At 43.0% G+C, this 16,849-nt stretch overlaps 1 protein-coding gene across 1 annotated transcript in view; it reads right to left on the bottom strand.

Moving 5' to 3' along the window:
* ipo11 (importin 11) overlaps positions 1–16,849 on the bottom strand; it is a 255,541-nt gene that overhangs the window by 132,444 nt on the left and 106,248 nt on the right. The window contains exons 20-22 of the mRNA XM_014171158.3: positions 15,714–15,827; positions 14,112–14,227; positions 12,637–12,713 (exon numbers count right to left, since the gene is read on the bottom strand). Coding sequence (XP_014026633.1) covers positions 12,637–12,713; positions 14,112–14,227; positions 15,714–15,827 — 307 coding nt within the window. The remainder of the gene's footprint in view (positions 1–12,636; positions 12,714–14,111; positions 14,228–15,713; positions 15,828–16,849) is intronic.

The following is a 16,849-nucleotide window of genomic DNA, read 5'->3' as shown; positions in this document are numbered from 1 at the left end:
AATTCTTGCAAGACTGCACAAATATAATGCATAGTTGATCTGCGCAAACATGGAGTGAAGTGCGGTGGGCTCTCCTCGAAGAGAGAAGTTTATCCTGCTCAGTAAAGCCTCAACCATAAATTGTCCGCAATGCTGAAATGGGCTAATTCTATGTGAATTAACGAGGAGGCGGAACACACCTCAATTCAAACTGTTGTTAGAAAATACAACTTGCTTGAAAATAATTTGAAATGAACTAGTTGAAACATAGCCTATAGATAATTAACAGGCAACCATCCCCTACGACGGCATCTTCCAGACATTAACCCAATTTACATTTTAGTCATTTAGCAGACGCTCTTATTCAGAGCGACTTACAGTAGTGAATGCATACATTTCATACATTTTTTTCTCCGTACTGGTCCCCCGTGGGAATCAAACCCACAACCCTGGCGTTGCAAACACCATGCTCTACCAACTGCTCTACCAACTGAGCCACACGGGACCTGTATATAAATAAAAACAGTTCTGTAGAAATGAGGTTTGTGCAGTAGGCCTAATACATTATCATAGCATAGCCTGACAATATTGTTATTCACAGACCATATTATATTTCAAAACTCAAACTTTGATAACAAAATAGATCAGTTGGTGTAGTAATTGCGAGGCACAGCTGAGCATAAATTGAAATAATTTGCTTTGTATTTTACTGGACTGATGGTGCCTGCATCTGATGGTCATGGTGCTTCAAGACAACTGTGTGGAAAAATATATACACATGGACTCATGTAGTAAGCAAAAAAGTGTTAAACAAATCAAAATATGTTATATTTGAGATTCTTCAAAGTAGCCACCCTTTGCCTTGATGACAGCTTTGCACACGTGGCATTTTCTCAACCAGCTTCATGAGGGAGTCACCTATTACTATATTATATTACCTAGAAAGCATTTAAAATTAACAGGTGTGCCTTGTTAAAAGTTAATTTGTGGATAAGGATAAGTTCATTAGAGTTAACAGCCTCAGAAATTGCAGCCCAAATAAATGCTTCACAGAGCTCAAGCAACAGACACATCAGCATCAACTGTTCAGAGGAGACTGTGTGAATCAGGCCTTCATGGTCGAATTGCTGCAAAGAAACCTCTACTAAAGGACAGCAATAAGAAGAGGAGACACAAGCAAAGTGTATATAAAAAAAGAGGTCAAATGCTGACGTCAGTGATCTTCAGGTTGGAAAGTCGGAGCTCTAGAAAGATGCCAGAGTTTCCGACTTTGAATTCTGAGTTGGATGACCTTTCAAAATGATTTTTTCCCCAGTCGGCTCTTCCTTTTTTCCGAGTTCCCAGTTTTCTTGAACGCACTGACGTCGGAAGTTGGAGATGTCAGAGTTCCCAGTTCCTTTGAATATGGCATTAGTCTCAGCGGAGGAGGGAGAGAGCAGCAAAGGGTCCGCCTCTCACAGTCTCTGCTTTCTCCTTCCTTTCCTCCGGTGACACTGACCAGAGAAAGGGGAAACAGTCTTCCAATTGAAGGCAAAACTTGAGTTGCAACGCATCCGTCTTATGCACAAATTCATGTTATTCCTATGATCAGAGAAAGTTAAATATTCCTCGATATTAAAATACACACGGCGAGCTGCTACTAAAAATGCAGGCTTATCGATACACTTGGCTACTAATTCATAGCAGCTGCGGCGTGAGTGGTCGTAGTACCACTTGCCCTGCAGCTGCAATGAATTAGTAGCCAAGTGTATCGATAGGCGCGTATTATGGTTGGTAATAGTGTTGAATAAAAACAGTGTTGACAGCTCTGAATAAAAACGTAAGCATGAACCCACTCATAAAAACAGCAGTTCTTTGCTGTATTCGTTGACAGTCTCTCTCTGGTCATGGTATTTAAAAGTTATTAAATGTCATGTAGGCTTTGATGGAAGCTGTAGCCACGGTGATTTGAGTTATCCGATTGGCCGGCTTCTGAATCAAGTGCAAACTGCGTAACACGAAAAAAAAGGAGAGGAGCGCAAGCCTTTATCTTTGGCTTTTCTACAAAAAATGTTGGTGATCGACTAGGAATGCCTTGAAGATCGAGCAGTCGATCATGATAGACCGGTTGATGACCACTGGAATAGAGTGTAAACTAATGAAAACGCTATGACATCATCTGAAAATATGTGCTGCAGCCGATTTCGAACAGTCCATTTAGAATGCAAAGACCTCCGGAGATACTGCAGATCCCATCCAAATTCGAGAGAGTCTGAGTTAAATACAGAGATCCAATTAATTAGAGTAAACGGATTGGAGACATTTTGTCTGGTAACCTTTTTCGTTCTGTAATGTTGTCTAACATTCCCCTCTGCAATAGCTGCGATTTGGGATAAAGCCTCTTTTTAAAAAGATATCTCTTATCTGAACGTGATAACCCAGGCAGACGTCTCACTCTCCTGTGTGGGCCACCATACAAGACGTCCGACGAGATTAATGTGTCAAAAGAAAGAATACAAAATGGAGTCAAGCTCCTGCCATGTAGAGATCCCTCCACTGGGTGTGTTGGTGTGGAGGTCAGCTGTCAGAATACATCAGATTAGCATTAGAGTAGGAAGTAGGAGTCTTCACTGAACACCCGGCAGAGAGGCATGAAGGTGTATTCATTAGGGAGGGAAATTGCCAGGGACCTCACAATATAATATTTTCGTGACACTTAGGCGCCGATATGTATTGCAATTCTCACGATTCTATATGCATTACCATTCGATAATGTGATTTTATTTTATTTGATATTGCTTTGTATAAGTCTGGCTGCTGAGAGAAAAAGCAATAAAAAGTGGTTTTGATCAGTCATGGAAATAAAAGTGCTGACATGTTGGCTCACTATTTAAAAAGAAGACGGAAAACAAGCTAAAATACCAGAGTTTTGCCGAAGGTACACCCGACTTGCACTTTGGAGTCAAAGTATCAATAAAATATCATCCCAAATAATATTTCGATATGTAACTGTATAGATGTTTGCCCCCTTCACTAGTATTAATATCATTGTTTTTTAAAGCATGGTCTGACGCGTCTCAAGCGACTTATCTTTCAGCCTGCTGTTAGCGTGCAGTAGCTTCTTTTAGCTTGGACTAACTGCTTAGCTAAGTAAGATTATCCATCGAACTCATTAACTAGTAACATTTCCCTGCTCCAGTTCAGCGGAGATATACCAGTCATCTTCATCTGCCAGACCAGACAAGGCTAGACCAAACAAGACTAGCAGACCAGACTATTAGGGATATAACGACTCACCGATATGTATCGGTCCACAGTTCAAATGTTTAAGATGCCAGTTCATCGGTCCTCAGGAGCACAAACTGATCCAAATGAATAAAACCGATTCAAATGTTACGAATCAGAGGTTCACTGACGTTTTTTACAACAAAAAAATCTGCCTTATTCCGAAAACACCTCTTATTCATGCACTCTCTCCTTCAGCATATCAAACTTTTATGCATTTAACTGCGTATGACATTGATCTACAAATCAGGTAACTGTGCACACGGTGCAAGAGACGCAGCTGCTTGCGCCAACGAGAGGTAGGCCTACCCTATCACTGTTCTAATATTCTTAGGCTACATCTGCACGGTACCTTCAGCATTAAGATGTTTGTAAAACGGCTTTCGCAACATTAAATCATAGGATTTTTTAATTGAGGGACAACCAATGTAATTTGCTGGGTCATTGTTACCAAATGCGCTGTAAAAAAAAGGGTGTTTTACCGGCGGAGCTGTGTAGGCTCCCGGAGTGGACACAACTCACATCTTGGCACATTAACTGCTGATTATTGGTAGTTCAGTACATTTAGTCATTTTTACATGAACAGGGTGAAGGTGTAATTTCATAACAAGGACAGGAATCATTCTTGCGAGCAGTACTGGTTGGAAAGGGAGAAGAGAGCAGCTCTCCTCAATAAAGTTAAACGGTCAAAACCATTTGCTTTTGAGAAGGGGGTGAAATCCAAAACTATGTTATATTAACTGGCTATATATGGCACAGCTAATTTCTAAATATAAATATTGACATATTACTAGCTAAAAACATGTGAAATCTACTATATTGACAAGTTAATCAGTGGGTGATGAGGATTTCAGATACAAATTGCTGCCCCCCTCCAATAAACACTTCTGTAAATGTGACGCAAAAAAAAGGGGGTGAAAATTCTATATCCAACTAAATACCAGTGCTAAGATGCAAACTGCAAACCCGGGGAATCACATTAATTCATACCAGTTATTGCCACGGCACTACTGAATACGTCTGACATTTTAATAACAGAATGAAAATCCTTAGGTCTATTTCTTCTATTAATAAATGCATTTCCTAAAATGAGGCCTACTAACAGAGGCTAGAGCTTCCCTCCTAACCTGATGTGCGGCTTGCCGTATAACTAATGAGAAGGAGCTGTCACTGGTTGTGAAATTGATTACATCTGTGGAAAACCTCATTAAGAGAAGTGTCACACTTTCCATTAGGCCAGAATAGGAAAGTGGAAGAAGGATGAAAGGAGGGAGTGACGGGTGTGGCTGTTCCTTAACGCACCTAGCTGATGGAAGGAGGGAAGCGGAGTTCAGAGTACTGAGCTAGTTTCACTGGGGTCTCCTGAGGTCATTAAGTAGAGTCTGGGGTGTTAACACTGAATAAGGACACCCTTTCTGAGGACATCAAAGGTCCTTCTGCATGTATAGTTGACAGATGGGTTAGTAGGTGGATCGTCTGATCAACCTAGAGCAGCAGCAACATCGCTCATCTTTCTGTACTGTCTAGTACATTTTAATAAGTACAGACATTATATGGGGTGTCAGCGCGGCACATCACCATTGGGAGAGCCATTCTGGGGACACTGAGGTGTGTAAAGGGAGAAAGGGGGTGAGAGGCCAACCAGCTGTATTAAAAGAGATATTAAAGCCATCTGCCTGGGAGACAGTTTGACGGGTGTTTAGGAGCTTAAATAAGCTTCAAACTAAATGAGTCCGTGGGGATGAGGAGGCTGTGAATGGATGGTGACTAACTGTGAGTGTCATCCCGTTCCCAACACACTGTAAGAGCAGGATCTGGAGGCATAGCCACAGAGATACAGACATGTTACATCAAATGCCTGTCTCTTCATGCTTTTCTACATTACTGAGAAGATAAGGGAACCCATTTGGACAACAGAAAAATGGGATGTTACGAAAAAAATACTACTATTCACAAGGCCTATTCTAGCTGCATTTATTTAAACCTCGTTTGTTTTTTTTTACTCCCTTTTCGTGATATCCAATTGCAATCCAATTAAGATCTTGTCTCATCGCTGCAACTCCCTAACGGGCTCGGGAGAGGCGGAGGTCAAGTCACGCGTCCTCCGAAACATGACCCACCAAACCCTGCTCCTTAACACCCACCCGCTTAACCCGGAAGCTAGCTGCACCAATGTGTCAGAGGAAACACTGTTCAACTGATGACCGAAGTCAGCCTGCAGGCGCCCGGCCTGACACAAGAAGTCGCTACAGCGCGATGAGCCCTCCCCTAACCCGGACAATGCTGGGCCAATTGTGTGCCTGCTCTATGGGACTCCCGGCCATGGCCGGTTGTGTGACAGCCTGGGATCGAACCCGGATCTGTAGTAATGATGCAGTGCCTTAGACCGCTGCGCCACTCGGGAGTCCAAAACCTCTCCTCTCTTTATGTTGTTTGTGAGAATGTATTGGGACTGAAAGGCTATGGGGCTGCTTTAGACCTGGTTGCTGACGCACAAATCTGGGCAGGAGCAACGGCTGCCAGATTGAAGAGGGAGAGGTATTTACAGCATGGAATTCATAAAACATGAGCCCTTTATGTGGGTTAATGCTGGGAGCACCCGCTGCTATTAGGTCCACTCATCGCTATTCAATAGCAACTACAGCACACCCCACTCAAGACTATCAGACTAAGACTATATGGCTAGACAATGCCATTTGCAGCTGCCCTCAAGGGCCCATCTAGATATATTTAAAGAGTGATCTAAGACAGTATCAGGGCTGAAAGTAAGGTGGTCCGGTATGACGTCCCGGCAAAATAAATAGTGGGGGGTACGCCAAACCGGTAAAACATGAGCACGCCACAGTAATTAAAACAAAATGTCGAGAAAACTAAGCTATTAGATCACTTATCATTACCACATATCAGAGGCATGAAAAATGAGCGCATGGACTTGAAAACGGGTGGTATAGCCTACGCTCAAAACTGGATGTGGTTACACGAAATACACTGACATTTTACCAAGGCAGAGACGAGTGCCTGACAACGAGACGCACACGGACATCAGTGGACGTATAAATTCTGGCCTAATGACAATCACCAAATGTCATTACACTTGTTGTGTTTTGTGTAACAGATGCCATTCACCACTGTCTGGAGGCTGGAAATGTTGCGAGTGGATGAACGTGCACGGGTAGCCTAGTAAACGAGCTATTGAAGTGAAAACATCATGAATGGTTGTGTTTATGACACAATAAAAGGTAACACATTTTAAAAGTTAAATATTCACGACTAGGCTCAGATATATTATTGAATTAATAGGGATTCTATATGTAATTCTATAATTAGGCCCATAACATTTGTTGGTGCATGCGAGGTCCTGTACTGGAAATAAATTAATTCTACTTTCACAACTGGACAGTATCCATATATACCTGGAGTTACAGAGTGGGCCTGTGTCAATCTTCCCCAAACTACACTGTTTACACCCACCTGACACCCTACAGCACTGAATCAATCCCCACTCTTCAATCCCGTCCCTGTACTCTGTCTTTACACCACAGGCCTGGGAATTTACTACTGACCACAAGTCACCCAGCCAGTAGCGCCACACTCAATCAAGCGCCAGTGAATACAACGTCATGATTCCTCTGGCCTTGAAGCAATTCCTGGAACAAGACGAACTATGACCCTATATCACAGAACTGAGTGATAGGCTACTCTGTCTTCCCTCCCTGACTCAAAACTAGGACAGCAACAAGTTACACTACGGAGACTCATTCGACAGAGAAAACTATAGGATTACATTTTTCCAAAAAGAAAAAACGACATAATATTGTTTTACTTTTCTGAGATGATACCTTTCATAACAGGAAGACATTTGACATTTTAGCCAGTTAGTACAGGCTCTTAACCAGAATGACTTACAATAAGTGTGTGTAACTATGGAAATCGAAACAATTCGTTTTTACTGCTTCTGCCTACTTACACAGAATGATGATGGATGTGCTTTTTAGGGCTGCCAATGTCTGTTTGTGGTTATTGCTGTCGGGCTTGGGCGGTATACTGTATGTACCGTACACCGGGGGATTTGGAAATAGCCAAGGGATGGTTTTACAATACCGTTGAAACTATTTCCTTTAAGTTTTTCAATACATTTTAATATTTGAAGCTACTTTAAGAAAATACCTGCAGTCTACTTGTGCAATAGGTTAGATAATGCAGATCACGTTCTTCATTTCACCTGTCTCATTATTTTACATTATGAAGCTAACATGTACCATAGTTCACCAGAACAGTTAAGCCAGTCACATGTGTGTTTGTAACTAGCACAACGGGAGAAAGCAGGAACAGTGAGTCCAGCTGTGTATTTGACAGTGGTGGAACTTTATATTGAAAGTCAACTGTGTTTTGCTTCAACAGAGTGATCAGGGACATGCAACTATAGTTTTCCTTCACAGAAAATACATTAGCGCAACACTATTTGGCTGGCAGCCACACAAGTAAATTAGCTTACAATAAAAATGCAAGGTATTTTTTTAGCAAGAACGATGCATGGCCATCAGATTTCTACTGTTTATCATAGAAAGAGTGTAGCCAGCTACATTTCCTAATGTTTTGTTTAAAGTTAATCTTGCATTTTACCTGAGAAACGTAGGCTGGCTAGACCAAGAAAAGTACTGGAGAAAAGTAGCTAGTCAAATCAAATCAAATTTTATTGGTCACATACACATGATTCGCAATGTTAATTGCGAGTGTAGCAAAATGCTTGTGCTTTTAGTTCTGACATTACAGTAATAGCTAACAAGTCATCTAACAGTTCCACAACAACTAGCTTCTACACACAAATGTAAAGGGATGGAATAGCGCTGTCTGCTGATAAAATGCCAATTTGTGAGTGGAGAAGCGCAACTGTCTGAAGCACGAAATTTGTCTGATGCTGAGCAGAAATTACAATAAGTATTTTATACGTGCGTTTACAAAACACAGCAAGACATTTCTAAAGCATTATAAGACTCTTAAGTTTATCTTGCTAGTTAATATAAGTGGCTGAATTAATAAGATGACTGCATTATATTGTGTTAGCTTTCTGCCATATTTGAGAAGTCAAAGCTCGTCTTCATATCCAAGCATTTTTTTGTGCATGTTTGGCGCCCCCTTGTGTACTAAGCCAGTAATACCGTATATCCCAGTACAAGAGAAGGACAGTTTGACGATATAAAAATCTAGATACCACCCAACCCTATTTCTTGACGGTCACTCTGCAGTCTGCATGGTCAGATGGATGCAAGAAGATTTATTTATTTTATTTTACCAGGCAAGTCAGTTAAGAACAAATACTTATTTTCAATGACGGCCTAGGAACAGTGGGTTAACTGTCTTGTTCAGGAGCAGAACGACAGATTTGTACCTTGGTGACATGCTGATTTCCACAAGCATTCTATAATTCCACTACTAGTTTGTGTATCTTACTGTCTGCAAATGTGTCTTTTCTTAGCAAGTTGTGTTAGCTAATGCTAAAAACGAGTTAGTTGGCTAGCTAACTTGCTAAAAGTACTAAGGGTCCGAGCACACAGCTAGCTAATATCTAATCAAATGTAATTTGTCACATTCGCCGAATACAACAGCTGTAGACCTTACAGTGAAATGCTTACATACAAGCCCTTAACCAACAATGCAGTTAAAAGAATAAGTGTTGAGTAAAACAGATGCAGTAATTAACAAATACTTAAAGGGCAGCAGTAAAATAACAGCAGCGAGGCTATATACAGCGAATACCAGTACAAAGTCAATGCGCGGGGGCACAGGTTAGTTGAGGTAATATGTAAATGTAGGTAGAGTTAAAGTGACTACGCATAGATAATAACCAGAGAGTAGCAGCAGCGTAAGAGGGGGTGGGGACAACGTAAATAGTCTGGATTTGATTAGCTGTTCATGAGTCTTATGGCTTGGTGGTAGAAGCGGTTTAGAAACCTTTTGGACCTAGACTTGGTGCTCCGGTACCGCTTGCCGTGTGGTAGCAGAGAGAACAGTCTATGACTAAAGTGGCTGGAGTCTGACAATTTTTATGGCCTTCTTACACTGTCTGGTGTAGAGGTCCTGGGTGGCAGGAAGCTTGGCCCAGGTGATATACTGGGCCGTACGCACTACCCTCTGTAGTAGCTTGCGGTCAGAGGCCGAGCAGTTGCCATACCAGGCAGTGATGCAACCAGTCAGGATGCTCTCGATGGTGCAGCTGTTGAACTTTTTGAGGATCTGAGGACCCACGCCAAATCTTTTCAGTCTCCAGAGGGAGAATAGGCTTCATCGTGCCCTCTTCACGACGGTCTTGTTGTGTTTGGACCATGATAGTTTGTTGGTGATGTGGACACCTGCTCCACTACAGCCCCATCGATGAGAATGGGGGCGTGCTCTGTCCTCCTTTTCCTGTAGTCCACAATCATTTCCTTTGTCCTGATCACGTTGAGGGAGAGGTTGTTATCCTGGCACCACATGGCCAGGTCTCTGACCTGCTCCCTGTAGGTTGTCTCATCGTTGTCGGTGATCAGGCCTAACAATGTTGTGTCGTCGGCAAACTTGATGGTGTTGGGAGTCGTGCCTGGCCATGAAGTCACGAGTGAACAGTGAGTACAGGAGGGGCCCCCGTGTTGAGGATCAGCATGGCAGATGTGTTGTTACCCAACCTTACAACCTTGGGGGCGGCCCGTCAGGAAGTCCAGGATCCAGTTGCAGAGGGAGGTGTTGAATCCCAGGGTCCTTAGCTTCGTGATGAGCTTTGAGGGCACTATGGTGTTGAACGCTGAGCTGTAGTAAATTAATAGCATTCTCACATAGGTGTTCCTTTTGTCCAGGTGGGAAAGGGCAGTGTGGAGTGCAATAGAGATTGCATCATCTGTGGACCTGCTGGGGCGGTATGCAAATTGGAGTGGGTCTAGGGTTTCTGGGATAATGGTGTTGATGTGAGCTATGACCAAGCTTTCAAAGCACTTCATGGCTACAGACGTGAATACTACAGGTCAGAAGTAATTTAGGCAGGTTACCTTGGTGTTCTTGGGCACAGGGACTATGGTGGTCTGCTTGAAACATGTTGGTATTACAGACTTAGTCAGGGACAGGTTGTGAAGTCAGGGAAATGTCAGTGAAGACACTCCCCAGTTGGTCAGCACATGCTTGGAGTACACGTCCTGGTAATCCCTCTGGCCCTGCGGCCTTGTGAATGTTGACCTGTTTAAATGTCTTACACACATCGGCTAAGGAGAGCGTGATCACACAGTCGTCTGGAACAGCTGATGCTCTCATGCATGCATCAGTGTTGCTTGCCTCGAAGCGGACATTGAAGTAATTTAGATCGTCTGGTTGGTTTGTGTCACTGGGCAGCTCTTGGCTGTGCTTCCCTTTGTAGTCTGTAATAGTTTGCAAGCCCTGCCACATCCGACGAGCGTCAGAGATGGTGTATTACGTTTCAATCTTAGTCCTGTATTGACGCTTTGCCTGTTTGATGGTTCATCTGAGGGCATAGCAGAATATCTTATAAGCGTCCAGGTTAGAGTCCTGCTCCTTCTCCCGCTCCTTGAAAGCGGCAGCTCTACACTAACTCAGTGCAGATGCTTTGCTAGCAAAACAGAGCTGCGTCATCTGACCACTTCTTTATTGACCGAGTCACTGGTGTTTCCTGCTTTAATTTTTGCTTTTAAGCAGGAATCAGGGGGATATAATTATGGTCAGATTTGCCAAATGGAGGGTGAGAGGGAGCTTTGTATGCATCTCTGCGTGTGGAGTAAAGGTTGCCTAGGGTTTTTTTTCTCCCTCTGGTTGCACATTTAACATGCTGGTAGAAATTAGGTTAAAACGGATTTAAGTTTCCCTCCATTAAAGTCCCTGGCCACTAAGAGTGCCACATCTGGATGAGCATTTTCCTGTTTGCTTATGGCCATATGCAGTTAATTAAGTGCGGTCTTAGTGCCAGCATCGGTTTCTGGTTATAAATAGATGAAAACTCTTGGTAAATAGTGTGGTCTACAGCTTATCATGCGATACTCTACCTCAGGCGAGCAAAACTTTGGACTTCCTTAATATTACATTTTGTGCACCAGCTGTTGTTTACAAATATACACAGACCGCCACCCCTTGTCTTACCGGAGGCAGCTGTTCCATCTTTCCAAGCAGCGTAAATCCTGCCAGCTGTATTTTATACATGTCGTCGTTCAGCCACGACTCAGTGAAAGATAAGATATTCAAGTTTTTAAATGTCCTGTTGGTATGGTATTCGTGATAGACAAACTACTATCTTGTTATCCAACGATTGTACATTGGCTAATAGGACTGATGGTAGAGGCAGATTACCCACTTGGCGTCGCATCCTTACAAGGCACCCTGACCTACGTCCCTGATATCCCCGTCTCGTTCTCATGCGAATGACGGGGATGTTGGCCTTGTCGGGTGTCTGAAGTAAATCCTTTGCGTCCGACTTGTTGAAGAAAAAAATCTTTGTCCAGTACGAGGTGAGTAATCGCTGTCCTGATATCCAGAAGCTCTTTTTGATCATAAGAGACAGCAGCAGAAACATTATGTTCAAAATGAGTTACAAATAACGCGAAAAAACACACACAATAGCACAATTGGTTGAATGCACGTAAAACGGGAGCCATCCCCTCCGGCGCCAATATTAAATCATGTATAGCATGGTACTAGTGCTTGTGAAGGCTTAGATAAACATGTTGTTTGTGCAATGGTATCTTCTAAAATCACAGAGGAATTGTTATGAATTCCCTGCTGGTGACGCTTAGCACACCATCTCATTCTCACAGCCCTCTCTCAGGGACACAAACTCCGCAACTTTCGAACTCCAGCATTAGGCTCCCTTCCTGTACCTAGCCAAACTGATTGGTTGCTAGAGTTCATGGTTGCCAGGGGCCTTATGATACAGTGGGGTCAGCCAATCACAGGCATTTCTGTGATTGGCTGCTTCCAACTTTCAGTCTCCTTCAAGCAGTCACCACAAGAGCAGCAAGCTCATCTTTGGCCTGCACAACCACAGCTGGACTCACATCTGGACTGGACTTGTGGGATGGTGCGTGTGCACAAAGTGAGTGGTATCACATTTTAATATTGTTCGTAGTTGTTACCATTGTTGTATGCTGCCTCTGTGTACAGCTGTATTGTAATATGTGCATGTAGCAAACACATTTTCATAGTCTTTCCCATGTTAATAGCCTTAATAGCCTCAGTTTTAGTATTGTGTACAGTGTATTCATTAGCTATTTTTGTTTTGAGTTGGATTGAACAGTATAAAACCATCAGAATGGAGAAAGCCACATTGAAATCACATATAATTTGTGTTGCCAACCTAGGGTCATGAACTACTCCCACAATCATTCACAAATGCATCGTCAACATCAATAATGAGAAACTCACCCAGGAGAGCTGACATGTTCTGGAAGATTCTCAGCAGCTCTGGGGTGATAGCCGGACTATTCTCCAACGTCACCAACCTGTAGGTTAATAAAGGGATGGAGGAGAGAAAGGAGGGTGGAGAGAGAGAGGGGGGGGGGTGGATGTGAAAGGGAGAAAGAGGACCCGAGTTAGCGTCACAGAAGCATTTAAAGCTGCTGACCAGACCATAACAGAGCCCTAGATTTACAGTTTACATTAGTAATTTAGCAGACGCTCTTATCCAGAGCGACTTAAGAGTAGTGAGAGCATACATTTTCACACTGGTCACCAGTGGGAATCGAACCCACAACCCTGGCGTTGCAAGCACCATGCTTTACCAATGGAACAGAACAGCTAACACTACAAAAACTATGTTTGAGATTCAGAATATGTACATATCTATGGCTGGAGAAGAAACGTCAACGTGTCAATGTGTGGCCAAACCATAAAAGAAGAATCTGTCTGAATGAGTCAATCAAACTCAAACCATGACAATGGTTCATCGCAGTCAATTGAGTCAGTCTATTGAGAGCAACTCAAGCTCATTCTAGCACGTCACTGCAGACGTCTTGCCCTTCGAGATGAGAATTTAAAAGCAAACAATGTGCTCGTTCAAAGACTGTCCTGTTTGACACACCGGCTCAGAGATAGGACGCGTAATCCCTCTTATCACTGCTAACCATGTGTAACTAGGCCAACGTCATCAAAAGGCACAACAAAAGACGAGCCACGCTAAGGCCTCAGCGTTCAAGCTTTTGCAAGCCAGAAAGGCCTTCCACAATGGGATCGTTTACTACAAAATGGCTCTGTAAGGAGAACCATTTTGAACAAATTTAAATGTCTTCTTTTCAGAGCTCTAGTTGCACAGGAAAATGTGCATTGTGTGTTACGCCTACTTTCAACTTGTCGTCATCACCCATCAGAGGGCATGAATGAATGTGAAAGAGAGTGATTGAAGCAAAGAGAGAAATAGGGAGAGAAGGATAGAGCTAGAGAAAGGGGAGAACAACAATTTTGTGACGGACCGCGAGAAAGAACACAAAATATTGCGAGACAGCAGGTGGGAAAAAAAGAGAAGCTGTTAACACAAATGACTCAGTAAATGAGGTAAAACACGTATTTCGGTCACAACTGTTTATCTGGAAGGAAGCAAAGGTAAAATCAATGTCACGTAAGGGGGGGGGGCGAGAGAGAGAGCGAGAGAAAGAGAAACAGAGAGAGAAAGAGAGAGATGGGTGAGAGAAAGCAGAGGGAAGAAAAAGAGGGAAAAATCTAAGAGGGGAATGAGAGAGAGAGCTACAGAGGGTGGGATGGAACAAAGGTGAGTGCTGTAAGTGCCTGATTAACGTCTGCCTTTAGAGGAGTGACAGAGACCGTTAGTATCAGTCTGCTCTCAGGGCTGAGTTTGTGTGTGTTTGTCTCTGTGTGGAACTGTTTGTCTCTGTCTGTGTACGTACCACAGCTCCAGTCCGTCCTCTAGCAGGTAGACATGCGGTGGTTGCGAGACATCTGTACTCAGCTGGATCACAGGAAGCAGGAAGAGATACAGGTTCTTACTCTCCGCCCCCAGGCCCTGTGATGACATCACACAGGAAATGACATAAGCACACCACATTATGAGGGGGTAAAGATTACGATGTTGTGTATGTGTCCATGGCACTACTTGTTTACTGAAATTGTACTTTACTACACAGTATATTGACACAGACCCTGGTTAAGATAGGGTCGTAGTCACTAGACAGCAAATGGAAGAAAAAGGAGCGAAACTGAGGGACGACCTGGATTTGTCCAATAAGACTAGCTTCCGCTCCAAAAAACTTTTCAGTTGCAAAAGGTTTTACTACAATTTGCACTGATGAATATGAGCCTACACTAAAAAGGCAAGCTTTACGGTATTGAATTTATTTTTCTTCTTTTGTTCACCTTTATTTAACCAGGTAGGCCAGTTGAGAACAAGTTCTCATTTACAATTGTGACCTGGCCAAGATAAAGCAAAGCAGTTCGACACATACAACAACACAGAGTTACACATGGAGTAAAACAAACATACAGTAGAAAAATAAGTCTATATACAATGTGAGCAAATGAGGTGAGATAAGGGAGGTAAAGGCAAAAAAGGCCATGGTGGCAAAGTAAATACAATATAGCAAGTAAAACACTGGAATGGTAGATTTGTAGTGGAAGAAAGTGCAAAGTAGAAATAGAAATAATGGTGTGCAAAGGAGCTAAATACATAAATAAATAAATAAATAAATAAAGTAGGGGAAGAGGTAGTTGTTTAGGCTAAATTATAGATGGGCTATGTACAGGTGCAGTGATCTGTGAGTTGCTCTGACAGCTGGTGCTTAAAGCTAGTGAGGGAGATAGGTGTTTCCAGTTTCAGAGATTTTTGTAGTTCGTTCCAGTCATTGGCAGCAGAGAAGTGGAAGGAGAGACAGCCAAAGGAGGAATTGGCTTTGGGGGTGACCAGAGAGATATACCTGCTTGAGCGCGTGCTACAGGTGGGTGCTGCTTTGGTGACCAGCGAGCAGAGATAAGCGGGACTTTACCTAGCAGGGTCTTGTAGATGACCTGGAGCCAGTGGGTTTGGCGACGAGTATGAAGCGAGGGCCAGCCAACAAGAGCGTACAGGTCGCAGTGGTGGGTAGTATATGGGGCTTTGGTGACAAAACGGATGGCACTGTGATAGACTGCATCCAGTTTATTGAGTAGGTATTGGAGACTATTTTGTAAATTACATCATAGTGTCGGCATTTCAAAATACCCCAGTATACGGTTATTCAAACGCACACTAGGAGAAGCAATGACAAACGGCAACGAAGGGCTAAGGGGCAAGACAGTGTATTTAAAAAAGATCAATATTTTACCTTTATTTAACTTTATTTAATAACAAATTCTTATTTTCAATGACGGCCTAGGAACAGTGGGTTAACTGCCTTGTTCAGGGGCAAAACAACAGATTTTTACCTTGTCAGCTCAGGGATTCGATCTTGCAACCTTCCGGTTGCTAGTCCAACGCTCTAACTACTAGGCTACCTGCCGCCCCGTGTGTGTCATACCTGTACAAGGTGAACCAGTGTGGTGAGTATGGCACAGCGCAGCATGTTGTGTTCTTCTGATTGTTTCCAAAGCAGTGGCAGGTACTGGACCAGACAGCCTACATATGGCCGGATCTAAGAGAAAACACAATCTGATCAACAACAAACACCAGAGCATTCCATTCAATAGAAACACAAAGGCCTTTATAAAATATGAATGTGTAAGCCCAAATCAATCAATCAATATCTTTATTGTCCCATTTGGGAAGTGTGTACAGGTCCAGGTGCCAGTTGTACTAGTTAGGGCGTACGTCTTGTACTAACACAATGTCTAACTTGGGAAGTATTCTGAGCCAGACCTAACCCTTCTACCTGTTGGATAATGTCCTTCCTTGTAATACACCTGGTGTAAATCGTAGGGTTGGTAGGGAGCAGGTCAAGATATTCTTTGTGGTAACACGATTTGAAAAAAATTAAGAAAGACTCCAACAGCTTACTTTTCACACATGCGTTCTCTCCTAAGCAGCCATACCAATGTATTCATCCGAAGTACCCAACACAAACAGACTAACTCTTTTCACTGGCCGCTAATGTTCCCTGAAATGTGCTCATTTGCTGCTTGGCAATAAAAAGTAAAATTAGCAAATATAAAATGAAGCCGCACTACTCTAACAGATGCGCAACTCTACAGTAGAGCTCAGAGTGAGTTTACCATGGCCCGCACACTACTTTCTCTCCCTCTAGCTCACACACCCTCTCTTTCTCTGGCAGCTTTTCTGTAAAGGAGGCGTTTATAATTACATCTTTATTGGATTGAGTCAGAGGCATGGCGACTAAGACCAGTTGCTCTTTCCTCTGCGAAACTGGTAAATATGTCAGCACCTGCGGCCGATGATTTACAACTACCTAAGTGCAATGGGCCAAAATGTAATTATACCGTTTCTTTCATACCCATTTTCAGGCACTGAGTCTGTCTCTTTCTTTCTCCACTTGCTCCAGCTCCTCCACGCTTCCTGTCCCAATCCCCTCTTAGACTTCTTTCTCTCACTTTCCTCCACCTCCCTTCTTCCCTCCCTCCCTTTCTGAGAGCTCCGCGTTTGAATGTCTTGCACCGTTACACATTTTTAAGGAGCAGAGGGAAAAAGAAAAAAAGAGAA

This window comes from Salmo salar, chromosome 24 (assembly GCF_965601325.2).
Source record: "Salmo salar chromosome 24, fSalSal1, whole genome shotgun sequence".
NCBI lineage: Eukaryota > Metazoa > Chordata > Actinopteri > Salmoniformes > Salmonidae > Salmo > Salmo salar.
This window is presented reverse-complemented; position numbering and strand designations above follow the sequence as displayed.